The 15730-nt window shown below is 30.7% G+C and overlaps 1 protein-coding gene across 1 annotated transcript in view; it reads right to left on the reverse strand.

Moving 5' to 3' along the window:
• Dop2R (dopamine D2-like receptor) overlaps nucleotides 1-15730 on the reverse strand; it is a 182248-nt gene that overhangs the window by 163575 nt on the left and 2943 nt on the right. Inside the window, exon 2 of the mRNA XM_075301875.1 lies at nucleotides 14617-14804. Coding sequence (XP_075157990.1) covers nucleotides 14617-14804 — 188 coding nt within the window. The remainder of the gene's footprint in view (nucleotides 1-14616; nucleotides 14805-15730) is intronic.

Genomic DNA, 15730 nt, shown 5'->3' on the forward strand with positions numbered 1-15730 from the left:
AATAAAAGCATTGCTTTAAGTATGTGTTTGAAAAATATTGTTTGTAATTTATTTTTAATTCAAGACAACAAACATATGATTTTTAAATTTTATTTAAAATGTGTGTTTTAAAACAGGACTAGAATTCATAAAGCACAACATAAACTTAACATATTCATCGTGTATAAAAAATACTAAGAATAAAAAATTAAATAAAAGGCAAAAAATAAATTGAATATTATAAAACGACTATCTTCGATTAGTTTTTAAAAATTCTCTGAGAACAGAATACAACGAAGCAACTGTCGAGAGCAGCGGTACCAACTCTGTGGATTTTTCGTGATTTTGACGATTTTATATGGTAAATTGGGCATGTGACGATTTATGATTTTAATCAACGTAGTTATAAATTGACTATTTTTGAAAATGTGCGTCTCAAGTTTCCTTTTAGTGTTTTTATTACGTGTTTTTAGTTGTAATGTAAATATCAATACTAACAAGTATATACGGCCGTAAGTTCGGCCAGGCCGAATCTTATGTACCCTCCACCATGGATTGCGTAGGAACTTCTACTAAAGGCTGTCATCCACAATCGAATTACTTGGGTTGCGATAACACTTGCCGATGGCAAGGTATCGTAAAACTTTTTAACACTGTCTTCTAAATTGTAAGTTAGCCCATACGGGGTATATATTAAACAAAAAAAAGCCGATTAAATACGTATATAATCTAGTTTGACAAAACTTTCTATAGAAATAAAATTTTGACAAAATTTTCTATAGAAATGAAACCTTGACAAAATTTTCTATAGAAATAAAATTTTGACAAAATTTTCTATAGAAATAAAAATTTGACAAAATTTTCTATAGAAATAAAAACTTGACAAAATTTTTTATAGAAATAAAATGTTGACAAAATTTTGTATAGAAATAAAATTTTGACAAAATTTTGTATAGAAATAAAATGTTGACAAAATTTTCTACAGAAATAAATTATTTACAAAATTTTCTATAGAAATAAAATTTTGACAAACATTTCTATAGAAATAAACTTTTGACAAAACTTTCTATAGAAATGATATTTTAACAAAACTTTCTATAGTAATAAAATTTGACAAAATTTTCTATGGAAATAAAGTTTTGGTAGATTACAAAATTTTCTATAGAAATAAAATTTTGACAAAATTTTCTATGGAAATAAAATTTTGACAAACATTTGTATAGAAATAAACTTTTGACAAAACTTTCTATAGAAATGAAATTTTGACAAAACTTTCTATAGTAATAAAATTTGACAAAATTTTCTATGGAAATAAAGTTTTGGTAGATTATTTTTGGCGATATGGACCAATTTTTGTGTAATAAGTCATCGGCTATATATAACTAAAGACCGATATGGACCAATTTTTACATGGCTGTTAGAGGCCTTATATTGACAAAATGTACTAAATTTCAACCGTATCGGATGACTTTTGCTCCTCCAAGAGGTTCCGGACGTCAAATCTGGGTACGGTTTATATGGGAACTATATATAATTATGGACCGATATGGACCAATTTTTGCATGGTTGTTAGAGACCATATACTAACACCATGTACCAAATTTCAACTGGATCGGATGAATTTTGCTCTTCCAAGAGGCTCCGGAGGTCAAATCTGGGGATCGGTTTATATGGGGGCTTTATATAATTATGGACCGATATGGACCAATTTTTGCATGGTTATTAGAGGTCGTAAACTAACATCAGGTACCAAATTTCAACCGGATCGGATGAATTTTGCCCCTCCAAGAGGCTCCGTAGGTCAAATCTGGGGATCGGTTTATATGGGGGCTATATATAATTATGGACCGATATGGACCAATGTTTGCATGGTTGTTAAAAACCGTATACTAAGACCACGTACTAAATTTCAACCGCATCGGATGAATTTTGCTCCTCCAAGAGGCTTCGGTGGTCAAATCTGGGGATCGGTTTAAATGGGAGCTATATATAATTATGGACCTATATGGACCAATTTTTGCATGGTTGTTAGAGACCATATACTAACATCAGGTACCAAATTTCAATCGGATCGGATGAATTTTGCCCCTCCAAGAGGCTCCGGAGGTCAAATCTGGGGATCGGTTTATATGGGGGCTATATATAATTATGGACCGATATGGACCAATTTTTGCATGGTTGTTAGAGACCGTATGCTAAGACCACTTACCAAATTTCAACCGGATCGGATGAATTTTGCTGCTCCGGGAGGCTCCCCAAGCCAAATTTGGGGATAGGTTTATATGGGGGCTATACGTAAACGTGGTCCGATATGGCCCATTTTCAATACCATCCGACCTACATCAATAACAACTACTTTTGCCAAGTTTCAAGTCGATAGCTTGTTTCGTTCGGAAGTTAGCGTGATTTCCACAGACGGACGGACAGCCGGACAGACGGACGGACGGACAGACGGACAGACGGACGGACGGACGGACATGCTTAGATCGACTCAGAATTTCACCACGACCCAGAATATATATACTTTATGGGGTCTTAGAGCAATATTTCGATGTGTTACAAACGGAATGACAAAGTTAATATACCCCCATCCTATGGTGGAGGGTATAAAAAATATGCTTAACATACTCTCTCTACCACAATCTTAATTGGATTAAACACATCGCAAGGCTTGAATTAAAATATAAAACAACTGTAGCTTTGATTATTCTGGGGTGGCAAGAACTATTCTGGGGGGGCATAGCCCCCCCCAGCACCCCCCTAGCTACGCCAATGGCCCCCATATAAACCGATCCCCAGATTTGACCTCCAGAGCCCCTTGGAAGAGCAAAATTCTTCCCATTCGGTTGAAATTTGGTACGTGATGTTAGTATATGGTATCCAACAACCATGCAGGATTTGGTTCCTATCAGCCCATAATTATATATAGCTCCCACATAAACCGATCCCCCAGATTTGACCTCCGGTGCCTCTAGGAGAAGCAAAATTCATCCGATCTGCTTGAAATTTGGTACGTAGTGATCGTATATGATATTTAACAACCATGCCAAAAGTGGTCCATATCAGTCCATAATCATATATTTCCCCATATAAACCGATCCCGAGATTTGGTTTTGGAGCCTCTTGGAGGAGCAAATTTCATCCGAGTCAGTTGAAATTTGGTACATTGTTATAGTATATGGTCGTTAACAACCATGACATATCGGTCTATAGTTATATATATCCCTCAGATAAAGCGATTTCCAATCACACAAAAATTGGTCCATATCAAGTTCATAATTGTATATAGCCCCCATATAAGCGACCCCCATATTTCAATTCTGGCTCTCTACGTACCGTGCAAAAAGTCCATATCGATTCGTAATTATTTGTAGACTTAACTATACATAACTTGTTTGTCTAATATATACCACGTATGGACTAACTCACAATTTAGAAAACGATTTTAAGATACCACAACCCAAGTATTTTGATTGTGGATGACAGTCTTTCGTAGAAGTTTCTACGCAATCCATGGTGGACGGTACATAAGATTCGGCCTGGCCGAACTTACGGCCGTATACACTTGTTTCTTTTTTTCTTTTGGAAATTTGTCAAATGTTTATACCCTTCACCACTACTGTGGTACAGGGTATAATAAGTTTGTGCATTTGTATGTAACGCCAAGAAATAGTGGTCATCTTTTAGTATACCGATCGGCTTAGAATTAAATTCTGAGTCGATTTAGCGATGACCGTCTGTCTGTCTGTCCGTCCGTCTGTCTGTATATGAATTTTTTGCACAAAGTACAGCTCGCAATTTAAGTCTGATCGTCCTAAAATTTGGCATAGGGCCGTTTCTTCGGACAGAGACAATCGCTATTGGTTTTGGAAAAAATCGGTTCAGATTTAGATATAGCTGCCATATATATTTATCCCCGATATGGTCCCCGAGTTCGCGTGTTTATCAACCGATTTTCTTGAAATACCGTACATCCAAATATTTTATGAATCTCGAAAATCTTGCAAAATATCAGCCAAATCGGATCAGATTTAGATATTGCTCCCATATATATCTTTCGTCCGATTTAGACTCATATGACCACAGAGGCCAAAGTTTACTACCGATTTTCGTGAAATTTTGCACAGAGGGTAGAATTGACATTCTTCCAATGCTTGGTAAATTTGATTGAAATCGGTTGAAATTTAGATATAGCTCCCATATATATCTTTTGTCCGATTTGAACTAATATGGCCACAAAAGCCAGAATTTTGCCATGATTTGCTTCAAATTTTGCACAAGGGGTACGTTTAATAGTATCGTTAAGTGTGTCAAATTTTGTTAAAAATCGGTTCAGATTTAGATATAGCTCTCTTATATATCTTTCGGCCGATTTGGACTTATATGGTCTCAAAAGCCAGAGTTTTGCCCTGACTTACTTCAAGTTTTGCACAAGCAGTACTTTTAACGATACTATTGTATGTGCCTAATATGTTCAAAATCGATTCAGATTTAGATATAGCTCCCAAATATATCTTTCGTCCGATTTGAACTTATTTGGCCTCAAAATCCAGGGTTTTGCCGTGATTTGCTTCAAATTTCGCACAAGGAGTACGTTTAGTAGTATCAGTAATTGTGCCAAATTTGGTTGAAATCGGTTCAGATTTAGATATGGCTCCCATATATATCTTCCGATTTGTACTCATATGACCAGGGGTGCCAAAATTATACTCCCATTTACGTGAAATTTCGCATAGATAGCAGAATTATTATTCTAACTATACATGTCAAATTCAGTCAAAATCGGTTCAGATATATGGTAGACTGTTACACATTTTAGACCCATTTTCAATGGAAGTTTCCTCCAATTAACTGGAAAGCGTTAGCCGATTTAAATTTTAATTCTAGAGATTTTGTAGAAGTAAAAAAATTGTCTCCTTTATATAGCTTCCAGCAAATGTGAAGTAGTTGAGATGGTAGCACAAATTTTGGTCTACATAGGGGTGAAGGGTATAATATAGTCGGCCCCGCCCGACTTTAGACTTTACTTACTTGTTTTTCCATAGAAAATTTCGTCAAAATTTTAGGAAATTAGGAAATTTAAATTTTGTCAAAATTTTATTTCTATAGAAATTTTTGTCATACTTTTATTTCTATAGAAAAGTTTGTCAAAATTTCATTTCTATAAAAAAATTTGTCAAAATTGTATTTCTTTAGAAAATTCTGTCAAAATTTTATTTCCATAGAAGGTTAGGTTAGGTTAGGTGGCAGCCCGATGTATAAGGCTCACTTAGACTATTTAGTCCATTGTGATACCACATTGGTGAACTTCTCTCTTATCACTGAGTGCTGCCCGATTCCATGTTAAGATCAATGACAAGGGACCTCCTTTTTATAGCCGAGTCCGAACGGCGTTCCACATTGCAGTGAAACCACTTAGAGAAGCTTTGAAAACCCTCAGAAATGTCACCAGCATTACTAAGGTGGGATAATCCACCGCTGAAAAACTTTTTGGTGTTCGATCGAAGCAGGAATCGAACCCACAACCTTGTGTATGCAAGGCGGGCATGCTAACCATTGCACCACGGTGGCTCCCGATTTCCATAGAAAAATTTGTCGAAATTTCATTTCTATAGAAAATTTTGTCAAAATTTTATTTCTATAGAAAATTTTGTCAACATTTTATTACTATAGAAAATTTCGTCAAAATTTTATTTCTATAGTAAATTTTGTCAAAATTTTATTTCTATAGAACAATTTGTCAAATTTTATTTTCTATAGAAAATGTTTTCCAAAGTTTACTTCTATAGATAATTTTGTCAATATTTTATTTCTATAGAAAATATTTGTAAAAATTTTATTTCTATAGAAAATTTTTGTCAAAATTGTATTGCTATAAAGAACTTTTGTCAAAATATTATTTCTATAGTAAATTTTGTCTAAATTTCATTTCTATAGGAAATTTTGACAAAATTTCATTTCTATAGAAAATTATTTCAAAATTTAGTTTCCTTAGAAAATTCTGTTAAAATTTTATTTCCATAAAAAAATTTGTCGAAATTTAATTTCAATAGAAAATTTTGTCAAAGTTTCACTTCTATAGAAAATTTTGTCAACATTTTATTTCTATAGAAAATTTTGTCAAATTTTTATTTCTATAGAAAATTGTGTCAAAATTTTATTTCTAAAGAAAATATTGTCAAAATTTTATTTCAATAGAAAATTTTTGTAAAAATTTTATTTCTATAGAAAATGTTGTCAACATTTTATTGCTATAAAGAACTTTTGTAAAAATTTTGTCAACATTTTATTTCCATAGAAAATTTTGTCAAAATTTTATTCCTGTAGAAAATTCTGTCAAAATTTTATTTCCATAGAAAAATTTGTCGATATTTCATTTCTATAGAAAATGTTGTTAAAATGTTATTTCTATAGAAAATTTTGTCAAAATGTTATTTCTATAGAGAATTTTGTCACAATTTTATTTCTATAGAAAATGTTGTCAACATTTTATTGCTATAACGAACTTTTGTCAAAATTTTATTTCTATAGAAAATGTTGTCAACATTTTATTGCTATAAAGAACTTTTGTCAAAATTTTATTTCTATAGTAAATTTTGTCAAAATTTTATTTCTATAGAAAATTTTGTCTATTGAGAATTTTGTCACAATTTTATTTCTATAGAAAATTTTGTAAAATTGATTGCTATAAAGAACTTTTGTCAAAATTTTATTTCAATAGAAAATTATGTCAAAATGTTATTTCTATAGAAAATTTTGTCAAGATGTTATTTCTATAGAGAATTTTGTCACAATTTGATTTCTATAGAAAATTTTGTAAAATTTTATTTTTATAGAAATTTTTTTTTGTCAAAATTTTATTTCTATAGAAAATTTTTTTTCAAAATTTTATTTCTATAGAAAATTTTGCCAAAAATTTATTTTTAGATATCTATAGAAAATTTTCGAAGTACCATGAATTCTACCAATCTACAAAATAGTAAAAATACTAGTATATTTGGTAGAATTCTACCAACTATGGCAACCGTGATTACAATACTACTGCGATCTTTGTAAGCGGATATAAAACTAAACAACACAGTATTTAAAATTAAGGAATTGACAAAGAAAATTTCGTTTTCTTTAAAATTCAGTATACAGAAGCTCTTGACAATAATTTTCCAATGGAATTTTTATTGAAATTTAGTAAGAAGTACTTTTTCGTTCAAACAAAACCCGTTTTTGTACTTTCTTAACAATTGTATTTTGCATCCCTGCTTGTGATGACAGTTCAACATAATCTTTGTCTTTCTCTCCTTTTTACTAGAATCGTAGCATGAGCAGTAGGTGGTAATAGAAAATTCAAATAAATTGAGTTTTTTACAAAAGAAAAAAAAAATGTTAAAGAATTTATTTGCAAATTTATTGTTTGCAAATTTGAGTATATAAAATTTACATATTTTTACATTTTCATAAAACCAAAATTTCATAAATGCAATTGCTCTTTAATTTTATATTCATTTCACAGAATTTTAATTGATTTCTGTAGTGTCTGTAAAAGTTTTATTCACTTATCTATATGAACACCTCCTTTGGAATCCCTCAGTAAGTTGTAGTTTTCCAACAGACCTTTTGTTTTTTTTTTATATTTTCAAAATTCAAGGTTATTTACATTCTCGATTTAATAAACACCAAAGAGATTCATGGAGAAGATATTTGTATTTCATATTGCAATAAAATATGAATACTAAAGGAAAGTGCTTCTTCTAGTATGCAACAGATGAATATTTGAATGCAGAATAACCAATAGGATCTCCACTTTAATCATGGCAATGTTATGGAAATTTTCGAAGAATTTGTTCAGGTAAATATTGAAGTTTCTTCGAAACGGAAGAGGATTATGTAAATTTTAATTTAGAACACTCTAGAGAGATGATAACTCAACAAAAACTTGTTCTCTCACTCTCTCCGATATGCTAGTAACACCGAAGGAGAAAATACATGGTAACTGAAAATTCAAATAAATTCAGTTTTTTTGTTTAGAAAAATTAGAATTTATTTACAAGTGTGAGTATATGAAATTTACATATTCCTACAACTTCATCAATTTGATAAAAGTATAAAAAAACAAGCAATAGACACAAGACAAACAAAGTGCCACAACTGTAGCTTCCCTTGTCATATTTACATTGCGTTCGTATTCTATGTTAGCATCATCATGAGCATATCTTCACTTAACTTCTGTTTGTTTGTATTACCATGGCATGAAGTGTATCAGACCATCGGAATGATAGACAATACCACTAAAGAAATATAAACAATTTGAAATATTACATTGAAGTGTTTGGGACATATGTGACACCTGCGTTTTATGTTTCAATTTTGCCAATTGAATCACAAAATAGGAAAGTTTATTGAATATCAAATTCTTACGTGACAGACTGGATATAAATGTTTTTTTTTTTTTTTTTTTTTGCAAACAATGAAACAACCCAATAACATTAAGATGTTATGTTATGATGTACACAGGTAGGCGAAATTGATGTTAAATATAGAATCATGCTGTGGTTAGTTGATGATTATTGAACTTTCATGAGTTGGTATCAAATAAATTTTCAATAATTTTATAAATTTGAGAGGTACACTACGTTTGTTATTTCGTTTAAAATCCATAGAAAAAGTTTTTTAAACACTCAGGCGAAAAATTATTAATTGAAATTCAGATGACATTGACTTACTCCAAGAGCCTGTGCAAACCAAATTCGGGGCTCGGTTTATTGGGGGCTATATAAATGGGAAGAAATTTACATGGCCAAGAGACTCTAGAGATCGGCTTATTTGGGGGCTATATATAAAAACCGAATCCTAAAGTTAGTATACCCCAAAAAAGGGCTCCTCCCAAATGAAGAATTCTGCTAAGTAAAAATGAAAACGCGCCGTATATTGGGAACTTTCTATACCCTAAACCACATAGTGGTTAGGGTATAATAAGTTTGATCTGCCAAAAAATGTGCCTACCAGAAATATTGATTTTAGACCCCATAAAATATATACCGATCGACTCAGAATCACCTCCTGAGCCGATCTAACGCTTGGTGTCCGTCCGTCTGTCCATATATTTGTTGTTCACAGGATTCCGGTCGCAATTATTAACCGATTTGGATGAAATTTGGTACAGGAAGTTTTTTGGGCACAAGGACGAACGCCATTGAAATTAGATATAGCTTCCATATATATGTGTCGCCCGATTTCGACAAATGGGGTCACGTTGCGCTTTTTTTCAACCGGATCGTCACCAAATTTGGCAAAAGGTAATCTTTTTCACCACCCTTCAAGTCTGCAAAATTTCATCCAAATCGGTTCAAATTTAGATATAGCTCTCATATATATGTATCGCCCGATTTTCCCAAATTTGGCCATAAACCCCTAATTTATCAACCGATCTTACTCAAAGTTGGCTAAATGTAATCTTCTATAGCTTCTCTTATATTTGCTTCTCTTAGAGGCTCCAAATTTGAACCGGATCGGATGTTAGAGACCATATACTAACACCATGTTCCAAATTTCAACCGGATTGGATGAAATTTACTTCTCTTAGAGGCTCCAAAACCAAATCTCGGGATCGGTTTATATGGGGACTATATATAATTATGGACTAATACGGACCAATACCTGCATGGTTGTAAGAGACCAGATACTAACACCTCGTACTAAATTTCAATCAGATCGGATGAATTTTGCTTTTCCAAAAGGCACCGGAGGACAAATCTGGGGATGGGTTTCTATAGGGGCTATAAATAATTATAGAGCGATATGGACCAATTCCTGCATGGTTGCTAGAGACCATATACTAACATCACGTACTAAATTTCAACCGAATCGGATGAATTTTGCTCTTCCAAGGGGCCCCGGAGGTCAAATCTGGGAATCGGTTTATATGGGCTATATATAATTATGGACTGATATCGACCAATCTTTGCATGGTTATTTGATATCATATACTAACACCACGTACCAAATTTCAACGCGATCGGATGAAAGTTGCTCTTCCAAGAGGATCCGGAGGTCCAATCGGGGGATCGGTTTATATTGGCGCTATATATAATTATGAACCGATTTGGACCAATTTTTGCATAGTTGTTTTAGACCATATACTTACACCATGTTCAGCCCGATCGGATGAAATTTGATTCTCATAGAGGCTCCGGAAGCCAAATCTGGGGATCGGTTTATATGGGGGCTATATTTTATTACGAACCGAAGTGGACCAATTTTTGCACGGTTGTTAAAGACCATATACTTACATCATGTACCAAATTTCAGCGGGATCAGATGAAATTTGCTTCTCTTTGTGGCTCCGCAAGCCAAATCTGGGGATCGGTTTATATGGGGGCTATATATAAATATGCACCAATGTGGACCAATTTTTGCATGGTTGTTAGAGAATATATACTAACACCATGTACCAAATTTCAGCTTGATCGAATGAAATTTGCTTCACTCAGAGGATCCGGCTATACATAAATGTGGACCGATATGGCCCATTTGCAATACCATCCGACCTACATCAATAACAACTACTTGTGTCAAATTTCAAGTCGATAGCTTGATTCGTTCGGAAGTTAGCGTGATTTCAACAGACGGACGGATGGACATGCTTAGATCGACTCAGAATTTCACCGCGACACAGAATATATATACTTTATGGAGTCTTAGAGCAATATTTTGATGTGTTACAAACGGAATGACAAACCCAGCAAAAAAAGCGTCGCCAAAAAATTAATGAAAACGTTCTTTTTGGATCCGGAAGTGGTGCAAAATTGACGCAGAAACGATGAATTTAACATGGACTTGTCATAGGACGGAATTCCTCCATTTCAACATCCGTTGCACTGAATTTGCATCACTTCTTTAGGTGTGATCCGAAATATATGTTTTGGATGTATATTAAAAAATTCTGTGATATTTTGTCAAATAAATATTTTTTATTATTTTTAGTAGATTCTACTAACGCTTGTCTGATACGTTTAACCTCAAATATTTTCAGATCGGATTTAGCATTTTTTTCGACAAAATTTAAAGAATTTGTACCATTTTACGAATTCTTACTCTATTTTTAGCCTACTTGAAACAAACAAAAAAGTTAAAATTACCCATTAACCCTTATACTACGTTCGTTCGTATTTTTCATCACCGAATTGTTTATTGTTGGATTATAATTAAAAGTTCTTACTACTCAGCATGAATTCAGCATATGTCACCAATTCATGCACTGAGTGATAGACATTTTTAGACATTTATACATTTTAGTAAATGCGGTGATGAAAAATACGACATGAGTCATCAAATGACCCCAACGTAGTATAAGGGTTAAAAATATGAAAAAATCATGTTAAAAAAATTGAAAGAAAAGAACTTCCTGCGTAGTTTAAAAAAACATCATTGGGAGTACATCTTCTGGAAGTGCTTTAAAGTTATGCATTTGGAAGAAATTCCAAATTTTTTTGCTGGGAAGTTAATATACCCCCCATCCTATGGTGGACGGTATAAAAATATGGGAAACATGTAAATCTGAAGCAATTTTTAGGCAACTTCGCAAAAGTGTATTTATGATTTATCGGTCAATAGACATGGCTTAGAAGTATACAAAAATTGGAGTCATTTTTGTCGAAATTAGAACAACATATATATTGGAGCCATATCTAAATGTGAACCGATTTCAACCAAATTTGGCATGCATAGCTACAATGCTAATTCTACTCAATGTGCAAAATTTCAAGTACATAGAAGTAAAAGATTGGCCACTATGGTCATATGAGTGTAAATTGGGCGAAAGATGTATATGGGTGCTATATTCAAATCTGATCCGATTTGGACCGAATTCAGCATGCATAGTAAGAATGTTAGTTCTACTCTCTGTGAAAATTTTCACATAAATCGAAGTAAACTTATGGCTTCTGGAGTTATATAAGTGCATATCGGTCGAAAGATATATATGGGAGCTATTCCTAAATCTGAAACAATTTCTTCCAAAATCAATAGGGTTCTATTCCGACTCAAAATGCATACTTGTGCCAAATTTGAAGCCGATTGTATTAGAACTTCGACCTAAGGTTAGGTGGCAGCCTGATGTATCAGGTTCACTTAGACTATTCAGTCCATTGTGATACCACATTGGTGAACTCTCTCTTATCATTGAGTGCTGCCCAATTCCATGTTAATCTCTATGACAAGGGACTTCCTTTTTATAGCCGAGTCTGAAAGGCATTCCACATTGCAGTGAAACCACTTAGAGAAGCTTTGAAACCCTCAGAAATGTCACCAGCATTACTGAGGTGGGATAATCCACCGCTGAAAAACTTTTTGGTGTTCGGTCGAAGCAGGAATCGAACCCACGACCTTGTGTATGCAAGGCGGGCATGCTAACCATTGCACCACGGTGGCTCCCAACTGCGACCTAGACTTTGAACACAAAAGTATGTGTTCACAGACAGGCAGACAGACGGACATGTCTATATTGACTCAGGAGCCCACCTTGAGCATTTTTGCCAAAGACCTCATCTCCTTCTGGGTGTTGCAAACATTTGCACTAACTTTTAATACCCTGTTCCCCATGCTGATAGAAAAGTTTCGTTATATTAACGAAATGTGTGTGACAAATTCCAATGAAAATTTTTCGTTTGCTCAATTTTAATGAAATTTTCTTTGTGTGCAGTGGATGAGATGATAAATGACGAAAAAGTACTACAAATGTATTAAAAATTTACTTTTCGAAGCCAAAAGGTGCTAAAATTACATACTTTCAAATTTAAAGACTATTGCAAAAGTATAGTAAATATACGTATTTAAATCTAGACCGATTTAGATTTTTTTTTTTAGATTTTCAAAAAAAAAGTCTTATTTTGCAAAATTTTATTTTTTTATGCAGCAAATGTTGTCAAAACTTCATCAAAATTTTATTTCTATAGAAAATTTTGTCAAAATTTTATTTCTATAGAAAATTTTGTCAAAATTTTATTTCTATAAAAAATTTTGTCAAAATTTTATTTCTATAAAAAATTTTGTCAAAATTTTATTTCTATAAAAAATTTTGTCAAAATTTTATTTCTATAAAAAAATTAGTCAAAATTTTATTTCCCTAGAAAATTTTGTCAAAATTTTATTTCCCTAGAAAATTTTGTCAAGATTTTATTTCTATAGAAAATTTTGTCAACATTTTATTCCTATAAAAAAATTTTGTCTAAATTATATTTCATAGAATATTTAGTATTTTTTTCTACAGAGAATTTTGTCATAATTTTATTTCGATAGAAAATTTTGTAAATTTTTTTGTTTCTATAGAAAAACTTTGTCAAAATTTTATTTCTATAGACATTTTTTCTCAAAATTCTATTTCTATAGAAAATATTGTCAAAATATTATTTCTACAGAAAATTTTCTCAAAATTTTATTTCTATAGAAATTTTTTCTCAAAATTCTATTTCTATAGAAAATATTGTCAAAATATTATTTCTACAGAAAATTTTGTCAAAATTTTATTTCTATAGAAAATTTTGTCAAAATTTTACTTCTATAGGAAATTTTGTCAAAATTTTACTTCTATAGGAAATTTTGTCAAAATTTAAATTCTATAGAAAATTTTGTCAAAATTTAATTTCTATAAAAAATTTTGTCAAAACTTTATTTCCATAGAAGATTTTTTCAAAATTTTATTTCTATAGAAAATTTATGAAAAAGTACCGCTTTGAAAATCTATCAACAGTATGTTTTGAAGAATTCTACCAACTGCGGCTCAGGGGCCACCTCTAAGAATTATTGCTAAAGACACCATGTGTGTATTTCGTCAATATTTTATTTCCTTAGAAAATTTTGTCAAGATTTTAATTCTAAAGAAAATTTTGCCTTAATTTTATTTCATAGAATATTTAGTAAATTTTTTTTTTTCTATAGAGAATTTTGTCATAATTTTATTTCGATAGAAAATTTTTTTTTTTGTTTCTGTAGAAAACTTTGTCAAAATTTTATTTGTATAGAAAAATTTGCCAAAATGTTATTTCTATAGAAACTTTTATTTCTACAGAAAATTTTGTCAAAATTTTATTTCTATAGGAATTTTTTCTCAAAATTCTATTTCTATGGAAAATATTGTCAAAATTTTATTTCTACAGGAAATTTTCGTCAAAAATTTTTTTCCAGAGAAAATGTTGCCAATTTTTATTATTTTGGAAATTTTGTAAACATTTTATTTCTATAGAAAATTTTGTCAAAATTTTATTTCTATAGAAAATTTTCTCAAAATTTTATTTCTATAAAAGATTTGGTCAAAATGTTATTCTGAGTTGATATCTGAGAAACGTTCACATTTAGGGCAAAATAACTCTATATAGATTAATTGTGATGAAAAAGTACCAAATGGCTTGCGGTCGTTCCACGGTGCTTTTGGCAGTCGAAATGTATCAAAAAAAAAAAAAACCAAAAGTGTCTACTTTATCAACCCTGGTGCAGTGTGGCGCAGAGTATAAAAAACACTTTTCTATGCATACTTTTCTCAGAAATTATTACTTACTTATTTGAACAAAATGTGCTTTTGTTTTCTCTTAGTAACATTAATATTGAATGCTTATTCAATATAGTAAATTTGTAATAGGTAGTACTTACCGCAACATAGACACCGAATGGCATTACTACTACCGCCACTAAGAGATCTGCTATGGCCAGCGATACGATGAAATAGTTTGTAACCGTCTGCAGGGAACGTTCTCGAAACACAGACATTATCACTAATATATTGCCAAATAATGTGAAAATTGGAAAGATTATTAATAAAAGTGCCCAATAATTTAAGCCTGTTAAAAAATAGAAAGAGAAAAGAAAAATAAATTAATACATATAGATTAAATTAATACATATAGAATTCAATTTAATTTCATATAATATTATATCGTTTAAAATATATAAGTACAATTTCCTGAAAAATTCAAAATTCAATTTGGATCATTCAACTAATTATACTCTAATAAAAGAGTTTTCTTTTCTAAGAAATGAAATTTCGGACAAGCAAAGTTTTCTTAAAAGCAAATAAAAAAATTTAGAGACAATCGTTGAATCTGTTATTTTAATTTTGGGAGTATTTGTTCTAAAAGAAAATAATTTATAAAAAAGGAAAATTTCGTTTGTCTAAAATTTCATTCCGGAGGAAAGCATTTTTTTTGTGTAAATGGTCCATAATGTAATTTTGAATGGTCCATAATGTAATTATTTTTAAAATAATACTCCAATAAAACATCACATCGTATTACAAAATATTGAGTTCACTGAAAAAAACATTGACCTGCTATGAAAAATTATGAATCCATAATTTTAGGATATGAAATTTGAACAATATTAAGGACAACGTTTTTTAGAGTTAAATGTTTTATTTATTTATTATTATTATTATTATTATTATTATTATTATTATTATTATTATTATTATTATTATTATTATTATTATTATTATTATTATTATTATTATTATTATTATTATTATTATTATTATTATTATTATTATTATTATTATTATTATTATTATTATTATTATTATTATTATTATTATTATTATTATTATTATTATTATTATTATTATTATTATTATTATTATTATTATTATTATTATTATTATTATTATTATTATTATTATTATTATTATTATTATTATTATTATTATTATTATTATTATTATTATTATTATTATTATTATTATTATTATTATTATTATTATTATTATTATTAT

This window comes from Haematobia irritans, chromosome 3, assembly GCF_050003625.1.
Source record: "Haematobia irritans isolate KBUSLIRL chromosome 3, ASM5000362v1, whole genome shotgun sequence".
Taxonomy (NCBI): Eukaryota; Metazoa; Arthropoda; class Insecta; order Diptera; family Muscidae; genus Haematobia; species Haematobia irritans.